Genomic DNA, 17,044 nt, shown 5'->3' with positions numbered 1-17,044 from the left:
ATGGACTCATGGAATCATAGAATTATTAACGTTGGAAAAGACCTCTAGGAACATTGTGTCCAACTGTCAACGCAACACCACCATGTCTCCTAAACCATGCCCTGAAGTGCCACATCTACATGTTTTTTGAACACCTCCAGGGATGGTGACTCCTCCACCTCCCTGGGCAGCCTGTTCCAATGCCTGACCACTATTTCAGTAAAGAAATTTTTCCTAATATCCAATCTAAACCTCCCCTGATGCAGCTTGAGGCTATTTTCTCTCTTTCTATCACTAGCAACTTGGGAGAAGAGACAAACACCCACCTCGCTACAACCTCCTTTCAGGTATCTGTAAAGAGCAATAAGGTCTCCCCTCAGCCTCCTCTTCTCCAGGATAAACACCACCAGTTCCCTCAGCTACTCCTCAGAAGACTTGTTCTCCAGACCCTTCACCAGCTTTGTTGCTGCTCTTTGGACACACTCCAGCACCTCAGTGTTCGTGTAGTGAGGAGTCCAAAACTGAACACAGTATTCGAGGTGCGGCCTCACCAGTGCCGAGTACAGGGGCACGATCACTTCCCTGCTCCTGCTGGCCACACTATTCCTGATACAAGCCCAGATGCTGTTGGCCTTCCTGGCCACCTGAGCACACTGCTGGCTCATGTTCAGCCGGCTGTCGACCAGTACCCCCAGGTCCTTCTCCGCCAGCCAGCTTTCCAGCCACTCTTCCCCAAGCCTGTAGCGCTGCATGGGGTTGTTGTGACCCCATGGATTTTGTTTACATTGGCAACATCGGGTTATGTTGTCTACAGAAACCCATAGGTGTTATTTCAGAGAACTGGCTGAAGTGCAGCACTGCTTAAATAAAGTATCCACATCACTATACATGGCTTTCCACGTTTCAGAGCCTAGCAGACAATTTAAGCTTTTCCCCTGTGGACAGTGGCATCCCTGAAGATATCCTCTCTCTCAGGACCAAAGACCTCCTCCCAGATCAACATTTCATACTCCCTGAGGTTTTATTCATCTTCCTGGAGGGCCTCATCTTCCCAGAGAGCTCAATCCTCTTCCAGGAGAGCTGTTTCATCTGCCCAGAGAGTTTCTTCTTCTGCCTATAGGACTCTGTCCTTATCCAGAAGGATCCTGTCTTTCTCCCAGAAGACCTGATCTTCTTTCCGGAAATCCTTATCCCTTTTCCAGAAAGCATTAAAGTCCTTCCAGAAGTCATGATACACCCTCCAGAAGGCTTCTGCTTCCTCCTGAATAGCCTTTTCTTCCTCCTGAAAGGCAGCTTCCTCCTCCCAGATGGGCGTTTCCTCTTCCCAGAAGGCTTGGATGGCCATCTTGAAATCTCTGATTCTTTCTCAAAAGACCTTCATCGTCTCCTGAAAGCTCTTCATTGTCTCATGAAAAATCTGAATCTCCTCCCAAAAGGCTTTCTCAGCTTGCAGCTTCTTGATGAGCTTCTGCTGGCAGGAGATGCAGTAGGGAGAACAGGACGTCAGCTGGCAATGGCAGCTCCTGTTCCCTGCTTGTCACTGATGGATTGGGCAGAGACCCAGCCCGGCCCTCTCCCTCTTGCCTTGTGGCCCAACAGAGAGCAGAGCCATGGGTGTCAGTGATAACATCACCCAAACCTATGTCATAGCTGACTTGCAGTAGTGTTATACCACAAGTGAAGATGTTTACCATGCGCAAAAAAGAAATCCCTGCCCAGGACTCGGCCAGCACGAACTGCAGTGCCACCTGAAAGTCAGCCTGTGCCATGCAGGGCAAAGGCTGGGATTTCTCCAAGTCATTTCCCACTGTGACTCCAGGTGCTGCTGGTTTGGAGAGGGCTGAGGGGCTATGCCAGGACCAGCCTTTGGCACTGCGCTGCTCCCCCCAGCCCCAGTCAGCGGGTCCCAATCTGAAGGACATACACCTCTGCCCCTTTCCCTCCGGTGCTTGAGGCACTCTCATCTCTCTGACCCTTGGCTACATCTCCTGTCCCTTCGCAGACTCCCCCCAAAATTATACAGCTTCCAGAATCATGTGAAACTTGAACAATGAAGAGGAAACAAAAATCTAATTTTCTGTTCGCTACTCAGTAATTCTACAGCTAGGATTAAAGCTGGTTGCTTATTTATACTGTTGTATTAGATTTATTGTGACTTATTGCACAGTGCCTCCAGCTCCTTAGCAGGGAGCAGGTTGCCTTATAAATAAAAAACTCTTGATTATTAATATATTATGAGCCTGCCTCTCCCTTGCTGCAGTCAGGAAAGGCCCCAGGGGCATTTGCGGATGCAATGCAGATAATAGCAATATGCATCTGCTCTGCATGAAGAACAAGAAGGTGGGGAGTGACCCATGCCCACATGATGGCTCCAAGGCACCGTGCCAGGATGGACAGACAGCCCAAGCTGCAGGACTTCCCATGCACACCGGCAAACACACCGTCCCTTGAGCCCCTGCACCCACCAGCATGCAACACCATCATCACACCTTTACTGTGCTGAAGGCATAGACCCTCCTTATCTCAGGCTTCCTCCCTCCTCCAAGAGCTGAGCTGGGTACTGGCAGGGCCCGATCCTCTTCCCCAGTGTTTTGGATATGGCCAAGGGGTCTTCTAGTGACATCTGGACAACTCCTGCCTCTCCCCACCTCTGCAACAACTGAACAGGGCAGAGGGTGGACGGCTCCTTCAGAGAACTGTGATGAGCTCTCATGGATGGAAAGCTGGGGGGGGGGGGAGGGGAGGGGCGGGAGGGAACCTGCTGGGGGACTTTGGGTGAATACAGGAGATTTTTGGTTCTGTTGTTTCCTCCCCATGCTGCTTCCTGACTTGTGAACCTTCCTCCCACACCTGGAGCTTCGCTGGAAGGTTGGAGGGGAGAAAGACGGGAGGCAGCCATCTAACAGCTTCACTCTCATGTTGCTCCGGGGCCCACCAGTTTGTTCCTGCTCAGTGTGCAAAGGATCCCAACAACAAGTGGTGTGCACTCCCAGTTGGGCTGCCTCATCCGGGGGGGTTAGTGGTGCCATACCACTTGCCTAGAAGGCCAGAAAAATTAGGTGAGTAAATGTGCCAAAAACTAATTGCCAGTAGCCTGTTATTACTTGGGTTTCAGAGCAGCTGCCGAAGCAGCGGCTGTTTCTCCTCCACCAAAGGGGTTCCTGACATGGGCTCCGCTTTTCCTGCACTTTCTGTGGGGCTCCTGGGTTGGCAGTTCCTCTTCATTCACAGTAGAAATGTCAGTAAATAAGACGTGCTGAGTTTCTGCTCCCTGGGATTGCAGTTGGAAGCAATTAGGGCAACAGCAGTTCAGTTCCAGCCATCCCTGTAAGCTCCAGCAACGTCTGCCAGCCTGTTAACAGCCTCAAATACACCATCTCTTCTTTGAAATGAAGGTGTTGTTGCTTCTACTTAGCTAATTTTGCCATGCTCATTAGCCTGGAACATATTACTGACACTTTAGGTGGGGTCCTCTGTAGCCTAGGTAAGTTGTGCACATGTCCAGTGTCCCACTGCTCTGATGTAGCCCTGCCTGACCCGGCACTTGCACTGCTGCAGGTGAGTGGAAGCCATATGGGCTTTCACTCTGCCTAGTGTTACTGCTAGCAACATGGGGATGAGGCAGATTTCAGATTATACACCAGGATAAAGTTCCAAAACCAGCCAGAGGTCCACGTGGCGGTCATAAGTGCTTACAAGCCAGTGTTGGTGTTGTAGCAGAGTCAAAGAGCCAGAGATAATGTGCTGCTGTAGCAGGCACAGAGATGACACAGACAGTCCCAGAGACCTGTGTGCGGAAATGGGGTCTTCTAAAGCTAACCCACATGGAAACCACAGCTGTCCTCTCCTGCCCCATGGATCCAGATCCTGAGCCTTTCCTGGGGGCAGACTGCCCTGCACAGCAATTTCAGAGTGGTTTCTTTGCAAAAGGAGACTTGCTTTTGAAAACGTGGCAGAGAAGGAGCAGCAACCCAGAGCAGCAAAGCAGGGCAGGGAGAAACAAGGAGTCATTTCTTCTTCCTTCCTGCCCTTCCAAGGTTCATCTGGAAAATTCCTTAAGAAAACAAATTTTACTCTGGCATGGAGGAAGCAACCCAGGTGCCTAAACAGAAACATCCAGTGCTATTTTAGACACTCAGGAATATGTAACCTATCTGTAGATGGTCTGGCAGAAGATAACACGCAGGAGACCTGTGTCCTTTGGGGACTGCAGGTGGAAGCTGGGGGAGATATCCCAATGCATACCAGGGCACGGTCACCCACGTATGTGTGAGTCCCACCTCGAAGACTGTCTCTGATTTATATGGCTAAAGCTTCCTTTGGATCATGCCCCAAGAGGTTACCAGACAAAATCAGGAAATAATTTTGCTTTTATGAGGCTTCCATCTCCTGAACATGCATCAAGTGATACAAATAAAATTTTGAGAGCCTTTTCTCACACGGTATGGTAAAAATATTCCCATTTGTTCTTTTACTGTGCTCCTGAGGCAGGCTTATAAAGATGTAGGATAATTATATCAGAGTACATTTTTCAATTAGAACATCATTATTATCCCACAGAAAATGACTAAATTATATAATTTTGTTCCACAAGTCTACAAACACTCTTTCACTTGTCATCAAAATAATAGTCACTGGATTTCTGCAGACATCTCTAAGAGTGCAGAACTAATGGTTAACAAGTCTGATGCTAGTTTAGATCTGTTCTCTTACTAGAGTGAGGTCTTATGAATAGATGTAAAATGAAAACATTTTGTCTTTACTTGGTATGACTCTTGTAACTCTTCTTGCTCTAACCATCTCACACCATCAGAAAAATAAAGCCCCCAAAATATCTAGTAATTGTAGTCATGCTGCTGGAAAACTTAGCTTTTGTAAAACTCTGTAACAGAGACATGTAATACTTACAGACAGCTGTCCTTATGGCAGCTGGGTCTCTGATGCCCACTGGTGACTGTGATCCATTGGTCACCTACAGTGATCTAATTTCACAAAGTTTGAAACCATTGATTGAGAGTCCAGTGATGCTGGGTGCAGCTGGAAGGAGTCACTGGGCTCCTGGCAGAGTCTGAGCCACGACTGGTGTTTTGTTTCGTTTTCGTGCTGGTTGCTTCTGAAGAACACCCAGCCATGGGTTATATTATCCTCGCTGGCTTCCCTCCTGGTTTAGGGAAGCTGGCTGGAAGACGTGAACAGCACTTACACTAAATGTTAGACACATGCTTAGATTATACCATTACCGTTGCATGTCTAAATTTGGCACCCAATGTAAGTGCTACCGTACCTTGTGTTATTTGAACAAAACCAAGTAACGGGAGATAAAGCTGAGCACAGATACAGCCAAGACCAGATGGTTTGCAAAAGTAAATCCACGATCCTAAATCTACCTGAAAGCTTGCTTTAGAAGACTAGCCTGACTTTAAAATGGGTTGTTCCTACTAAAGTCATTGGGAAGAAGTGGTGGATGAGCGGATTTGAAAATCAGGTTCATCTTTATACTAGGTATTTGAACCTCAATTAATGTTCCTAGTCTTTGAACTTTTGGTCAGTTGAACTACTTCTCTGTGAAAGTGCAATATTTTAATTATATGCACTGTAAATGCATTTAGTACAACTCAGCCCCTGATATTGCAGGATGTGAATGAGGTGCTTTGTTGACAGAATAAGTTGTCTCTTTTTCTGTTGAAATTGTATTAAAGTTTAGAGAAGGCTGTTTGGTTTCTGTTTGGTTGTAGAGTGCTTCACTGAGTCACAGTGTTCTCTCTGTTCATGAGACCTTGAGCCAAATTTTTCTCAGTAATCCCATTTGTTTGACGATAAAAACAACTATCCAGCTAGGAACTGAGGACAGGCAGAAAGAATGAGATGCTTCAAGAGGACTGTAGGAGAAACTGAGATTAAAAAGCATCATGATTGCTAGGAGATAACCCTTGGAAATCTGTTCCAGTTTTTCCTGTTTCAAGGCTTTTTCAGACCTTCAAAGGTCACGGTACTTCAGCTACAAGCAGCTTCTGCCAAAATAGTTTTTCCTTGTGGGATGGCTCTGATGTTCCTCGTCTGAAGTTCAGAACATATTTTCTTTATATGGGAATAGTTCAGATACAATCCTGTTCATTAAGAAAGCCTTGCTGTCCTGGCAAGCCTCTTGTTATTCTTCTTCCCAGACGAGATATTCCCCCCTTTACAAATGGGTTGCTTTGGGTTGTAGAAAGGTTTTTCCTTCTTCTCTCAGTTCACTTCATCCCATCCTCCAGGGGCTGTTTATTCTTTCCAGAATGTTTTCATGCAATTTGTGTTCCTGTTATAGCTCCCTGTTTGACACTGTAGCTGGAAAACACTGATGATGGAACGAATACTATTTCTTCAAATGCTTTCTGAACTTTAAGGAAAATATTGTTTTTCTAGACAAAAGGTTTTGGTGACGCAAGTGCAGTAAACAGCACAATAAACACTGTGTGTGGTGGTGATGTGGTGAAACCTCTGAGTATAAATTTTTGACATTCCAGCTCTTGCCATTAATCCATGGAATTGCAGCAGCAGGATATATTACTTCTTTCTCTTCTGATTTTCTTCAATAGCCTCTTTCCTCCTCAGAAAGTAAATTCTGTTGCCAAAGAGGACACAGAAGGTCCTTCAACTCCTTAGCCTTTGTCATTTCAACGCAAATTTCCTGCTAAAATGTGGAGATGGATTTCACTCAAAAGTGCTTTCAGCATCGCTGCTACCAGTAACAACCTTCCTGGGAAGGACTAGATGGATAAAACTTTGCCCTCTGGCACATCAGTTAAAAAACCTCATGCTTTTCCTTTCAAGGACGAGGAGTGGGAATCTCTCAAAGCCCTTTCTTGGGAGGAAAGCACGAGCCCTTCTTGGGACTTGGATATTTGGATGGATTCTCTGTATACATGAGGATTTCCAGGACCCTTTTCACCTCCAAATCACTTTGTGGGGGGTTGACAGCCAGTCGCTGGCATAGCAGCAACACCTGAAAAACAAAGAGATTCTGGGAGACGAAGAGCCGGCTAGCAACTTTGCCCAAAGCCCCACGCAGTCCTGGCACTCCCTGCTCTCCTGGGTCATACCACAGGCGTACATTCAGGTCCCAGTTCAGATTATGGCCCCAGTGTTGCTGGCGGGCAGGTGATGTGTGGGGAGAGGAAGCCTCCACTCCGAGGCTCACCCACACTTCACAAAGAGGAGCCAACAGGGGACATGTTACTGTGTGTTGGTGTGACACCCATCCAAAGCCATGAGATGGGGGTACAGTCCACATCCAGACTGCATGTTGGTGTCCTAGTGCTGGTGTCTACATGCCAGTGATGTCTGGAGAGTGATTCAGCTGGCCAAAGCAAAGGCATGTGCTGCCTCACGGTGACCTGGAACTCACCACAGACCCCAGTGGCTGTACTGAGCAGCTCTCCATTGGCCTTGATGAGAGCTGGGACAACTTGAGAGCAACATTTTGGTGCCTGCAATTTGGACCTGATTGCCAGCCAAGGAGCCCAAGTAGAGGTGGGACTTGACTCCATGCCCTTCCTGGGTCATTAGATGCCACCCATTAGATGGCAACAGACAAATTTGTGTATGTGCATGTGTGTGTATTTGTTCAATCATTTGCTGCTGTCCCAGCGAGGGCGCTGCAGTGAGGACACGCTTTGCTCTTTGGTGACACTGCCATTTCCACCATGTACTAATAGGCAGAGTCTTCAAAGTGGGTGGGTGACTGCTCTGCCTCAGTGGTCCTTCATTCATCACTAAAACAGCTGAAATCACATTCTGACCAAGGTTTGTAGCTTCCTGGCCAGATTTCCTTACATGTCCAAGGGCTTTAATCTCTGCCCATAGAGAGCTAAATCATTCAAGGGAACATCTGTCTTCCTGGAAATGTTAGCATGCACAGGAGGGACCATCTGTTGTTGTTGCAAGTGCTCAGGTATCTTTGGACTTTGGAAGTAGGTATTTTTAGACAGAAAATGAGATGGCAGGAGTTACAGAATCACAAAGTATCTTAATTGACTTTAAGCAAAGCCCTGTATATGCCAAATATGCCATATGTTTTGTGGAAGGAACTTCGGGCACCTTCCAGTGGTGAATCAAGCCAAGTTTTGGTTACAACCCCATTTTATAAGACTTAGCTTTAGCAAAAAAAAAAAAAAAAAAGGCCCTCTGGAGTTCTCAGGTTCAGTGTCCTTCTCTCACAGGTGCTCCATCACATCATCACCTTACAAAAGCAGTAATATGATGCAGAGAGGTCTTTCCATGGCAGCCTTCTGACCACTGCGCCCAACCCTGCCTATACTGTATACCCATGCATCTCCAGAAGTAATGAGAGATCATCTTAACAAACCTATCCCAAACACATCAATGCCAGCAAAAAAAAAACAAACAAAAACCCCAAAACAAGACCTTCAGTTGGTTAATTTAATGAATTTAAACTCAGAGCAACTGTAGATGTTTCAGACCAGATGCAGAGCCTGTGCCTCTCATAGTCCTCTCAGCCTAATAAAAGACATTTTCTATAGGCAGTGAGAAGCTGTTTCTGACCCTTCTGCTCTGATGATTAGAAATCAGCTTCTATTTCATGTACTGTTTATACTCATTTGTTCTAAATAAATTTTTTTTTATTAGAAGTGATTCTTTTCGTTATCTCTGGTGTATTTACCGAGATTAGGTATATGCCCATAGCCTTTGTCTTAAAAGGCTGAGAGCTGAACCCGTAGATTCATCTAAAAAAACAGAGTCCCCATACCTCTGCCTTTTCTAATGGCTCTTCTTTTTCTTCTTTAATTTCTTCTTCTCTACTGTTGCTATCATTTTTAGCAAAATCTGTTACAATTTTTAGCAAATATCAATATTGCTATTTTCCTAATACTGAATAAATATGTCAGCAGTGTTTATCAAAAAGACTCATCACGTGTTTTTGTTATTATTATTCGTGACAGTAACCCACAGGGGTCCCACCAGCCTTGGCGCTCAGGCTGTACACTGCCTGTACAAAACAGGAAAGTGACTGCCCTGGAGAATTTAGTCAAAACAGGCAAAAGGACATTCAATGGAGGGAAAAAGGTGCACCATCACCTCTATTTCATAGTTCAGAAACGGAAATCAGATAAGTGCCTTCCCATGTACTAAATGGTCAATATCTCTCCAGGCAAGACTGACCAGCAAAGCCCTAGGTGCACTAAGCAAAAGGTCAGTGCATATTATCATTCATGTGGATCTGATATTTCTGAATAGTAGATTTGCCACATTGATGATGGAAAACTTGGAGCCTGATTACGTGTCCAGTGAAGCAAAGGAAAAAGGCTTTTTGCATTCTTCCCACCAGCATAAAGTCCTTGATTTGTTCCAAATAGTCTGCAAAAGTGATGAGTGTTTTCAAATGGTTTCATCATGCTCTCTTCCACTGGCAAATGTTAAATATGTGTGGAAGAAGAGACACTAAGTGGAGAGAGCTGTCTTGTGCTGCTCAGTGTAGGACTGCTCTGATCTCTGTCTTGGGCTCTTCTGTAACTGGCAGCAAGGGACACCTTGCACAGCTTAATGAACCAAGCACACATGAAAGAACAGCATTAGCAATCAATATCTCCTGTGGAAGAAATTAATGGCCAAAAGGTCAGGTAAAGCATGGGTGAACTTTTCTGGAAATAAAGTATGAAATGTTAGTAAGTAACCTGAGGTAATAAGTGAACTCATCACTAAAATGACCTCAGGCTGCACACAGTGGCCCACCAGAAGGGTCGGTCCTTGTGAACATCTTCCAAAGCAGTTGCTCCACTGTAACACCTCAAAGGTGAACACGCAGAATGGTAAGATTTAAAAAAAAATATATCATTTTTCTGTGTTAGGCTGAGGTCAGGCAGGTACCTGTTACACACAGGCAGGGTTTGAGATGAGAAGACTCCAAAGAGGACAAAGACCTTTTCTTTCACTTATTGCTCACATCTCCCTACGACATAGAGATAAGTACAGCCAGCAAGTGTGTCATGCTGTTTTCAGTGCACCTTTCCTACCCCTCCAGATATTAAGTCCATATAGTAACATGCTTTCTTAGCTAATTTGGGTACAGGGCATGGAAACCCTAGTCCTAAATAATTCTCAGTGTCTGCTAAGTCCTGGTCTGATAGGTCTGAGCATCCTGTGACCCCAACTGTAATTCAAACAAATGCCATGGAATTTACTGCAAATCAACACTTTGTGCCTCATATGTGCACTCTTTTTGAGGGCTGATAGAAAATACTGAATAATCTGGTTCTGTTCTGCTTCAGAGCAAAAGCACACTGGAATCACCTTTCTGTGCTGGGTTCCTGTTGGGGTCCTCACTTGAAGCCTATATAAAATCTGGTATACCTTAAAACCAGCTTTGACTGTGCTACTTGCAGTCACCAGCATGTGTATCAAATATTTTCTTCTTTGCTGCTCTTCTCTTTTCCACCTGTGAATAAGAAGGGAACAAGATATACGAGCACCTTAGTTGTTTCAGTCTACTTACTCTCAAACCAAAAGCAAACCACAAGCAGATATAGAGCAGAACAGCACCGTTAACAACAACACATCCAACACCTCTGCTTCATGTCCCCATCTCTTCCGCTCCTTCTCCCTTTCCTTCTTCCCACTCTTTATGTCTCTTTACAAATTAAGGATCCCGCTGAATTTCAAAATTATTGATTCCTTATTCCTGAGAATTGCCACTATTGAGATAGCTGTTCAGTTTGTGCAACGGGGCAATGCGAATGAAGCCTGTGAATGAACTCTCGCTGCAGAGGGGAACTGTGCAGAGGGCTGGGACAGCACAGGGATGGGTCAGTGTTCAGCCATCTGACATCAGACAAGCACTGGTGTTTCAGCATTACTGTGGCTCCTCAGCAGAGTATTTGTTCAGTCCCATCCCAGCCTGCTCAGCCTTCCCCTCATTTCCTAACTCTCTTAGAGGGCATCTGGATGTGGCTGGTTACAGCCATGGCCCTGTCGGACACAGCTTCATGGCCAGGCAGCTACAGCACAGTTGTAGCCATCTGGCCACATGCCAGAGAGCTGGTCACTGCACAGTGCAGGGCAGATGATCTCCTGATGGTGCCTACAGCAGAGAGGCAAGAACTGTCCCCAGTGCAGAGACCTCTGTCCAGGCCTTTCCATACCCACCAACCACATGGGGCATGGCTGTGAGCAGAGCTCTGTGGCAGGCCCTGCCCTGACAGCACTAAGCCACTGCTCCTCACATGCTAAACTGTGTGAGTGTTACTGCTCATTTCAGCCAAAGAGGACCTCTGGAAGTGCTGCCCCAGTGAGATAGTATGAAAACACAGGGTTGCCATCTGGTGTGTTCAATGCACGGGACATGGTTCTTCTGGCAACAGCTGTGCTGGAGGCACTTGGAGCCCACCCCACATCCAAGGGAACGTGACTTAGTTTCAGCACCTTCCCCCACTTTTGAGTGGAGTCTCATTTGGGGCATGCTAAGGTTGTGCACCAGGAGCTGCAGCTCACCAGCCACGTACTGGGAACTTGCTTGTGTATCTACACTCCGTATGAACATGTCTACACCTCCTGCTTGGACACCTTCTCTTCCCCTGTGCCATCCAGAGTCAACCTTTGAGCATAGTGCCATCTGGTGAGACTTGAGATACTTGTGCAGCCCAAAGAAATAACATCACATCTCACTCACAAACCCCTTGGGACAGGAAAATTTAGAACTCTGCCTAAATGCCAGCACACCTCTGAAACAGATTTTCAGCAGGAGAAGCAAGAGTAGGCCTAGCATTTCACCAGAAATGGATCATTTGCATGAGTGATTCTGCTTGCTCAGGTATCAGCCAGAGGCCAAATTTAGTATAGCTCCAAGCTGAGTTGGCTCCTAATCCAGTTTTCATCCACTGCAACTAGGTCTAAAATTGTATCTTTTGGCACCTGAAGCTCAGCACACAGAGAGCTCTTGAACAGACCCAAAGGGACCCCAAAATATTGGGTTTGTTATGCCATGCCAATACTGTATCGGTGGCCTGGAGAGCTGCTACCACCCACAATTTGTCGAGGAATATCTCAGGGTCCCCAGGGAATCCCTTGGCCTCTTGCTCAAATAGAAACTGGCCCTGAAGGAAACATCGCTGTTGAAGAAAGTATTTTCTTTGCAAAGGGCTTAGGTCCTTCTCTAGATGCCTTCTTCTCCAGCCATGAGACGATGCTCTGTGGATGGAAACATGTGACTGCGAGAAGCCATGGGGCTGGCTGCCACTGAAGCACCTTTCTCATAAGCTTCCCATGAGCCGAGGCTCCCACTGCGAACCTCTCTGCTGCAGCCTGCGACCAAGCCCTGTGGGTGGTGGGGATCAGGAGCTGGCGGGTGAGTCCTAGTTTATGGGACTTGGAGGGGCTCCATAAGGCAAGATTGCATCTCCCAAAGCAGAAATTTTAATACAACAACTGAATAGACATATATACAGATGCATAGAGGGGAGGGTTATTTCTCATTGCATGGGGGGCTCCAGCACCCCCTCCCTCACATGGCCCTACAGAAGAAAGAAACACAAATGTAACCAACTCCTGCCTTTGCTGCCTGGGAAGACTAGAGGGGTGGCACTGGGATCCAGACTGCAGATACCTAAATGAGGCTGTCAGCAATACGGGTGTCTACACACAATGTAGGTACCCACAACACAGTGCAGACCTAGCCAATGCAAGAGCTGTTCAGGTAAATATAGGTTTCTAGACCTGTTTGAGGTTCCTTTGATAACCCAGGACATCTATCTGGGGCTGGCAGATATGAGGTGGGACCTACAGGAGACGCACACCCTTCTGGTCTGGTGGCTGTGGGCTAGGCAGGATACCTAGAGCATCCCAGCTGGAACTGAATGCCTGCATTTAGGGAACTAAAACAAGCCGTCGCTCTCCCGAGACCCTAATGGAAGTTCTTGGGTCGGCAACTCCACTGGAGACTCCTAACTCCATGTGTCTCCATACTGCACTGACTTCATCATAACTCACTTGCAGTCACCTAACCCTTCAGCGGTATTCCTGCTTTGAAACCCCCTCAGCAACGTTTCTCATCATCGTTCACCATATTTACACTGCGCTAAACCTATGGATCTGTTTCCCATGAGTTAAGGCTACAAATAGGGATTTTGGTCCTTCCTTTCAGAGGATTAGTATTTTCAGTTCTGTTGGACCAATACAGTGCAAGTATGGCTCACTGTCCTCCAACTGAGGAGGATAAATGCACTGACAGGTGGCAAAAGGCATATTTTGTGAGTGAAAAAAATGAAATAAACCAAATGAAAACGCATAGTGTTTTCTTCTGTTGTCAGTAGAACAGTACATTTTATTATGGCTGCATGCAGTGGGAATATTAGCTCTGATCTGCAGAAGTGCAAATTAAACTGCGGATTTAGATTACCATATTTCATGTATAGTAACTTTACAGGCTTTGAATTTTTTTTCTTCATTGTATGTAAAACCTTTATGAGTTATTAGCCTTTTTTTTGTCAACTATATTTTAGAAGCGAGAGGTTTATTCCTGCTATTACATTAGAGGCTTTTTGCTGCTAGGAGAGTTTAGCATTTTATTCAGCTGTGATAACTTTCCCTTATGCTCCAGCACGAAGCACAATTAAGACAGAAATGTTCAGTAGTTTTATGATGCCCTTGTGTGAGGAGCTAATCTTTTTTCTCCCTCTTCATTTTTCAGGGATTCCCAAAGGATTTTACAAACCCTACACATTTGTCTAGCACACTCTGTAGTGGCATAAACAAAGAATACATGGCCCTCAATGGTGGTTTTGGCTTTTATACTTTCAGTAATTCCACTTTCTTTTATTGCAAGTTTCAAGAGCACTGGAATTTCCTGGTCAACATTATGAGCTTACGGGTAAATTTTGCTCACGTTAGTTTGGGCAACTCTTTACTTTGGTGGATAAGCAGGGGAACAGAGGACTGGGGTCTTTAAATCAAGATATTTATTATTTCAAGGAAAATTTTCTTCACACAGAAAAACGCACCAGGTTCAGCTCCTGAATCACCAGAGGAAAACAATCTCTGACAAATACCATTCGATACAAATGAAAGTAAGCTTTTACTTTTAACCTGTAGGAAACCAGCAACCATCCCTAAGGAAGCAATTTCATTAGTAACTTTTCAAACATCAGCCTTTTGTTTTAGCCTGATTTCCTATGGAAACACACTGAGTGCATTTGTAGCCTTGGGTCTTGTCTGGTTGTTCCCTCTAATAACTTTTGAATCCACTTGCTGATTTTGAAGACTCAGAGACACAAGCAAATGAGGTCAGGACACCTAGCCCACCACTCTGCCTTGTACCCTTGGCTATGGACACAGGGAACCCCTCATGTTACTTCCCCAGGGTTATCCCCCAGTATCCAGAGCTGGAGGCTTGCAGATGTCCTCAGCCACAGCTGGTACCTTTGTGTCTAGTAATCTCCTTTCCTGTGGAAACAAGGCAAATCTCGTATGGCTCTGCTTGTGTGTTGCATATTTATAGTAGAAAAAACAGACCCCCTAAGTAACCTGACTGAAGGAAAGCTGCAGCAGGAGCAGTTATCCCTTACTAGACTTCAGTAAAGTTACTCTCCCCACAGGTTATCCAGCACATTTTGTCCTTTGCCTCTGTTTCTTACACCCAGATTACATTATGATAAATTGTCCTAAGTAAGGAGAAGCGTAAAGCAGTGAGTCTGCTACTAGCTCATTTTCTGCCTTGTGTCTTGAGCATTGGCCAAGTAAACTGCCGTGGAGACTGGCACATAAACCTCACTTCCCCAAGACAGTCTTGTAGGAAGAAGCCAAGGAACTGAAACATCCACCGCAGCAGGCTCCACGTGGCTCTGTAATTTATTGTGACAGCTACACAAAAACATCTCCTTGGTGATGTGGGTGAGAAGAAAGCGCCTGGTCTGATCTTGTGTGTGTTGGCAGGGTAAAGAGCTTCACAGCATCTGCCCCTGCTGAGCTCTGCAGCTTCCAGGCTATCCCAGGAGATGGTGATGGTCACCTCTTGGCTCTCACAGCCCAGGGGACTTTGGACTGGGTGTGCGGTGACTCGCCGCACCAACACCACGTCTAGTCCCAGTGTCTTCCTACGGCTGCCTAAAATTTTCCTTTAGAATCACTAGAATCAAGCAGTTTAATGGTACCCCAAAGTGTAACTGTCAGCATCAGCTGCACTTGCCACAGGGACTCTTGGTCCCTGTTATTTTTTGCCATGATCTTCTTGTGATGATTGAATGCTATAATTTCTGGGATCTCTACAGGCAGTCATCAAAGTGCTGGTAAATCGGTATTGAGGATTGGTTTCCCCTGCATAAACAGAGTATTTTTTCAGCAGATAAGTACACTTTTTTTTTGCCTTCAACAATTGAAGAAATGAAATGTACACTGAATTTCTTTCCCATGGGGTGTTTATATTTCAATATACAAGGATAATTTATACAAGAAAAAGTAACATTCCTGATTACATGCAGCATTTAAGAAAACAGTCAGGCTCTTCCAATTTGAAAAGAACAAAATAACATAGGAGATGGGGGACTATTTTTATGTTGATTTTGACTTCTGAGTCATCAAGTTAGGAGAAAGCCCCATGGCAAAAGTAATCACCCTATATGGAGGGTGAAAATAAACTGAAAATAAATGCAAAGTGAAAATGAAAGACAGCATCTCTACAGGGCCCTTTCTCTCTCCACACTAATTAAATCCACGCAGAGGTACAACTTCTTCCAAAAAGGCACCTGGTGAAGGAATCCCAAATGTGCGTTATGGGAAGAGATGTAGAAGTCCCTCCTGGTGTGAGAGGGACCCCATGTTTTAGGAAACTCTCCTCTGGCTTGTGCTTTTGGTGAGAGCATCACAGAGTCCCTTTGCTCAGCTCAGCTCAGTGACTTGAGTAGCAGCAGGAGATCAGCACAAACTAGAATGCCATAGATCAGAATGACTGATCACTGTGGCACGACCTCTGCAGTCACAGGCAACCCAAAACTTGCCTCGGAGCTTTGCAAAGGGTGAGGAAAAGCACCCCAGCGAAGGCAGTGACATTGGAAATAACTGAAATCCTTGCTGATGTCCCATGCCAGGCACTGGCCTGGGAACAACCGTGGGAAAAGCAGCTTTCCCCACAGGAAGAAGGAACTCTATTAGATTGTAGGAAGAAAAACTAGGACCCCATAAAGCCAAGCTGTTAAGGAAGTGTGGATTGGATGAGTGGACAGTAAGGTGGACAGAGAATTGGCTCAACAGCAGAACTCATAGGGTCGTGATCAACAGAGCAGAGTCTGGATGGAGGCCTGTCACTATTGGTGTTCCCCAGGGGTCTGTACTGGGACGAGTCCTGTTTAACATATTCATCAATGACCTGGATGGTCGGAGAAATGATAACAGACACTGAGTTGCCTCCCACTGAAGAATTAGAGTCTCCTGCCCTGGAGACATTCAAATCCCGCCTGGACGCGTTCCTGTGCCCCCTGCTCTGGGTGTGCCTGCTCAAGCAGTGGAGTTGGACAAGATGATCTCCAGAGGTCCCTTCCAACCCCTGCCATTCTGTGACTTTGTGATTCTGCATCCAGTTTGGCCACTCAGCTGGCGTGTCTCGGTCTCTTCCTTTTGTGTCACTTCCAGCACCAATGGAGAGCATCAGAGTCTTCCAGAACTGTCTCCCCACTCTCTTCATTGACTATACAGGGGATCTGGGTTCTCTGTTTAAGTGCTTAAATAAACCCCTGCTTAAGTGCAATGATTAAAACCCTTAGTCTCACCCTTTGCTTTGTTGCCGAACTTCCTCAGCCAAAACTTTCCAGGCTTCCAGCCTTGGACCTGAAGACACACTATGAACTTCTTTTTCTCTCTGAAATTGTTTTGCTTTATAGCTGTAGAATCAGCTCCTGTGTTTGCTTCCGCATCATGTTCAGCATCTAACTCCTTCCCTAAGAGTTGTTGCTACCTCTTCACATGGAGATGACCACTCATGGAAGTGCCCAGCCATTGGTGTGGGAGGCTGGACCTCTTTTTGATCCATTGCTTTTGGTGCTCATATTTCACACCATCTTATCAAAAAGATCTAATAATATTT

General features: G+C 45.8%; 1 protein-coding gene across 1 annotated transcript; it reads right to left on the bottom strand.

Annotated features, from left to right (window-relative positions):
* Positions 1 to 1,000: 1,000 nt before the first annotated feature.
* CCDC70 (coiled-coil domain containing 70) lies at positions 1,001 to 1,748 on the bottom strand. Its single transcript, XM_064448563.1, is given in 2 exon segments — positions 1,001 to 1,450; positions 1,671 to 1,748. Coding segments are annotated over 2 exon segments (528 nt in total).
* Positions 1,749 to 17,044: the final 15,296 nt, after the last annotated feature.

This window comes from Phalacrocorax carbo, chromosome 1, assembly GCF_963921805.1.
Source record: "Phalacrocorax carbo chromosome 1, bPhaCar2.1, whole genome shotgun sequence".
Taxonomy (NCBI): Eukaryota; Metazoa; Chordata; class Aves; order Suliformes; family Phalacrocoracidae; genus Phalacrocorax; species Phalacrocorax carbo.
Note: the sequence above shows the minus strand (reverse complement) of the source record. Positions and strands in the feature narration are given on the sequence as shown.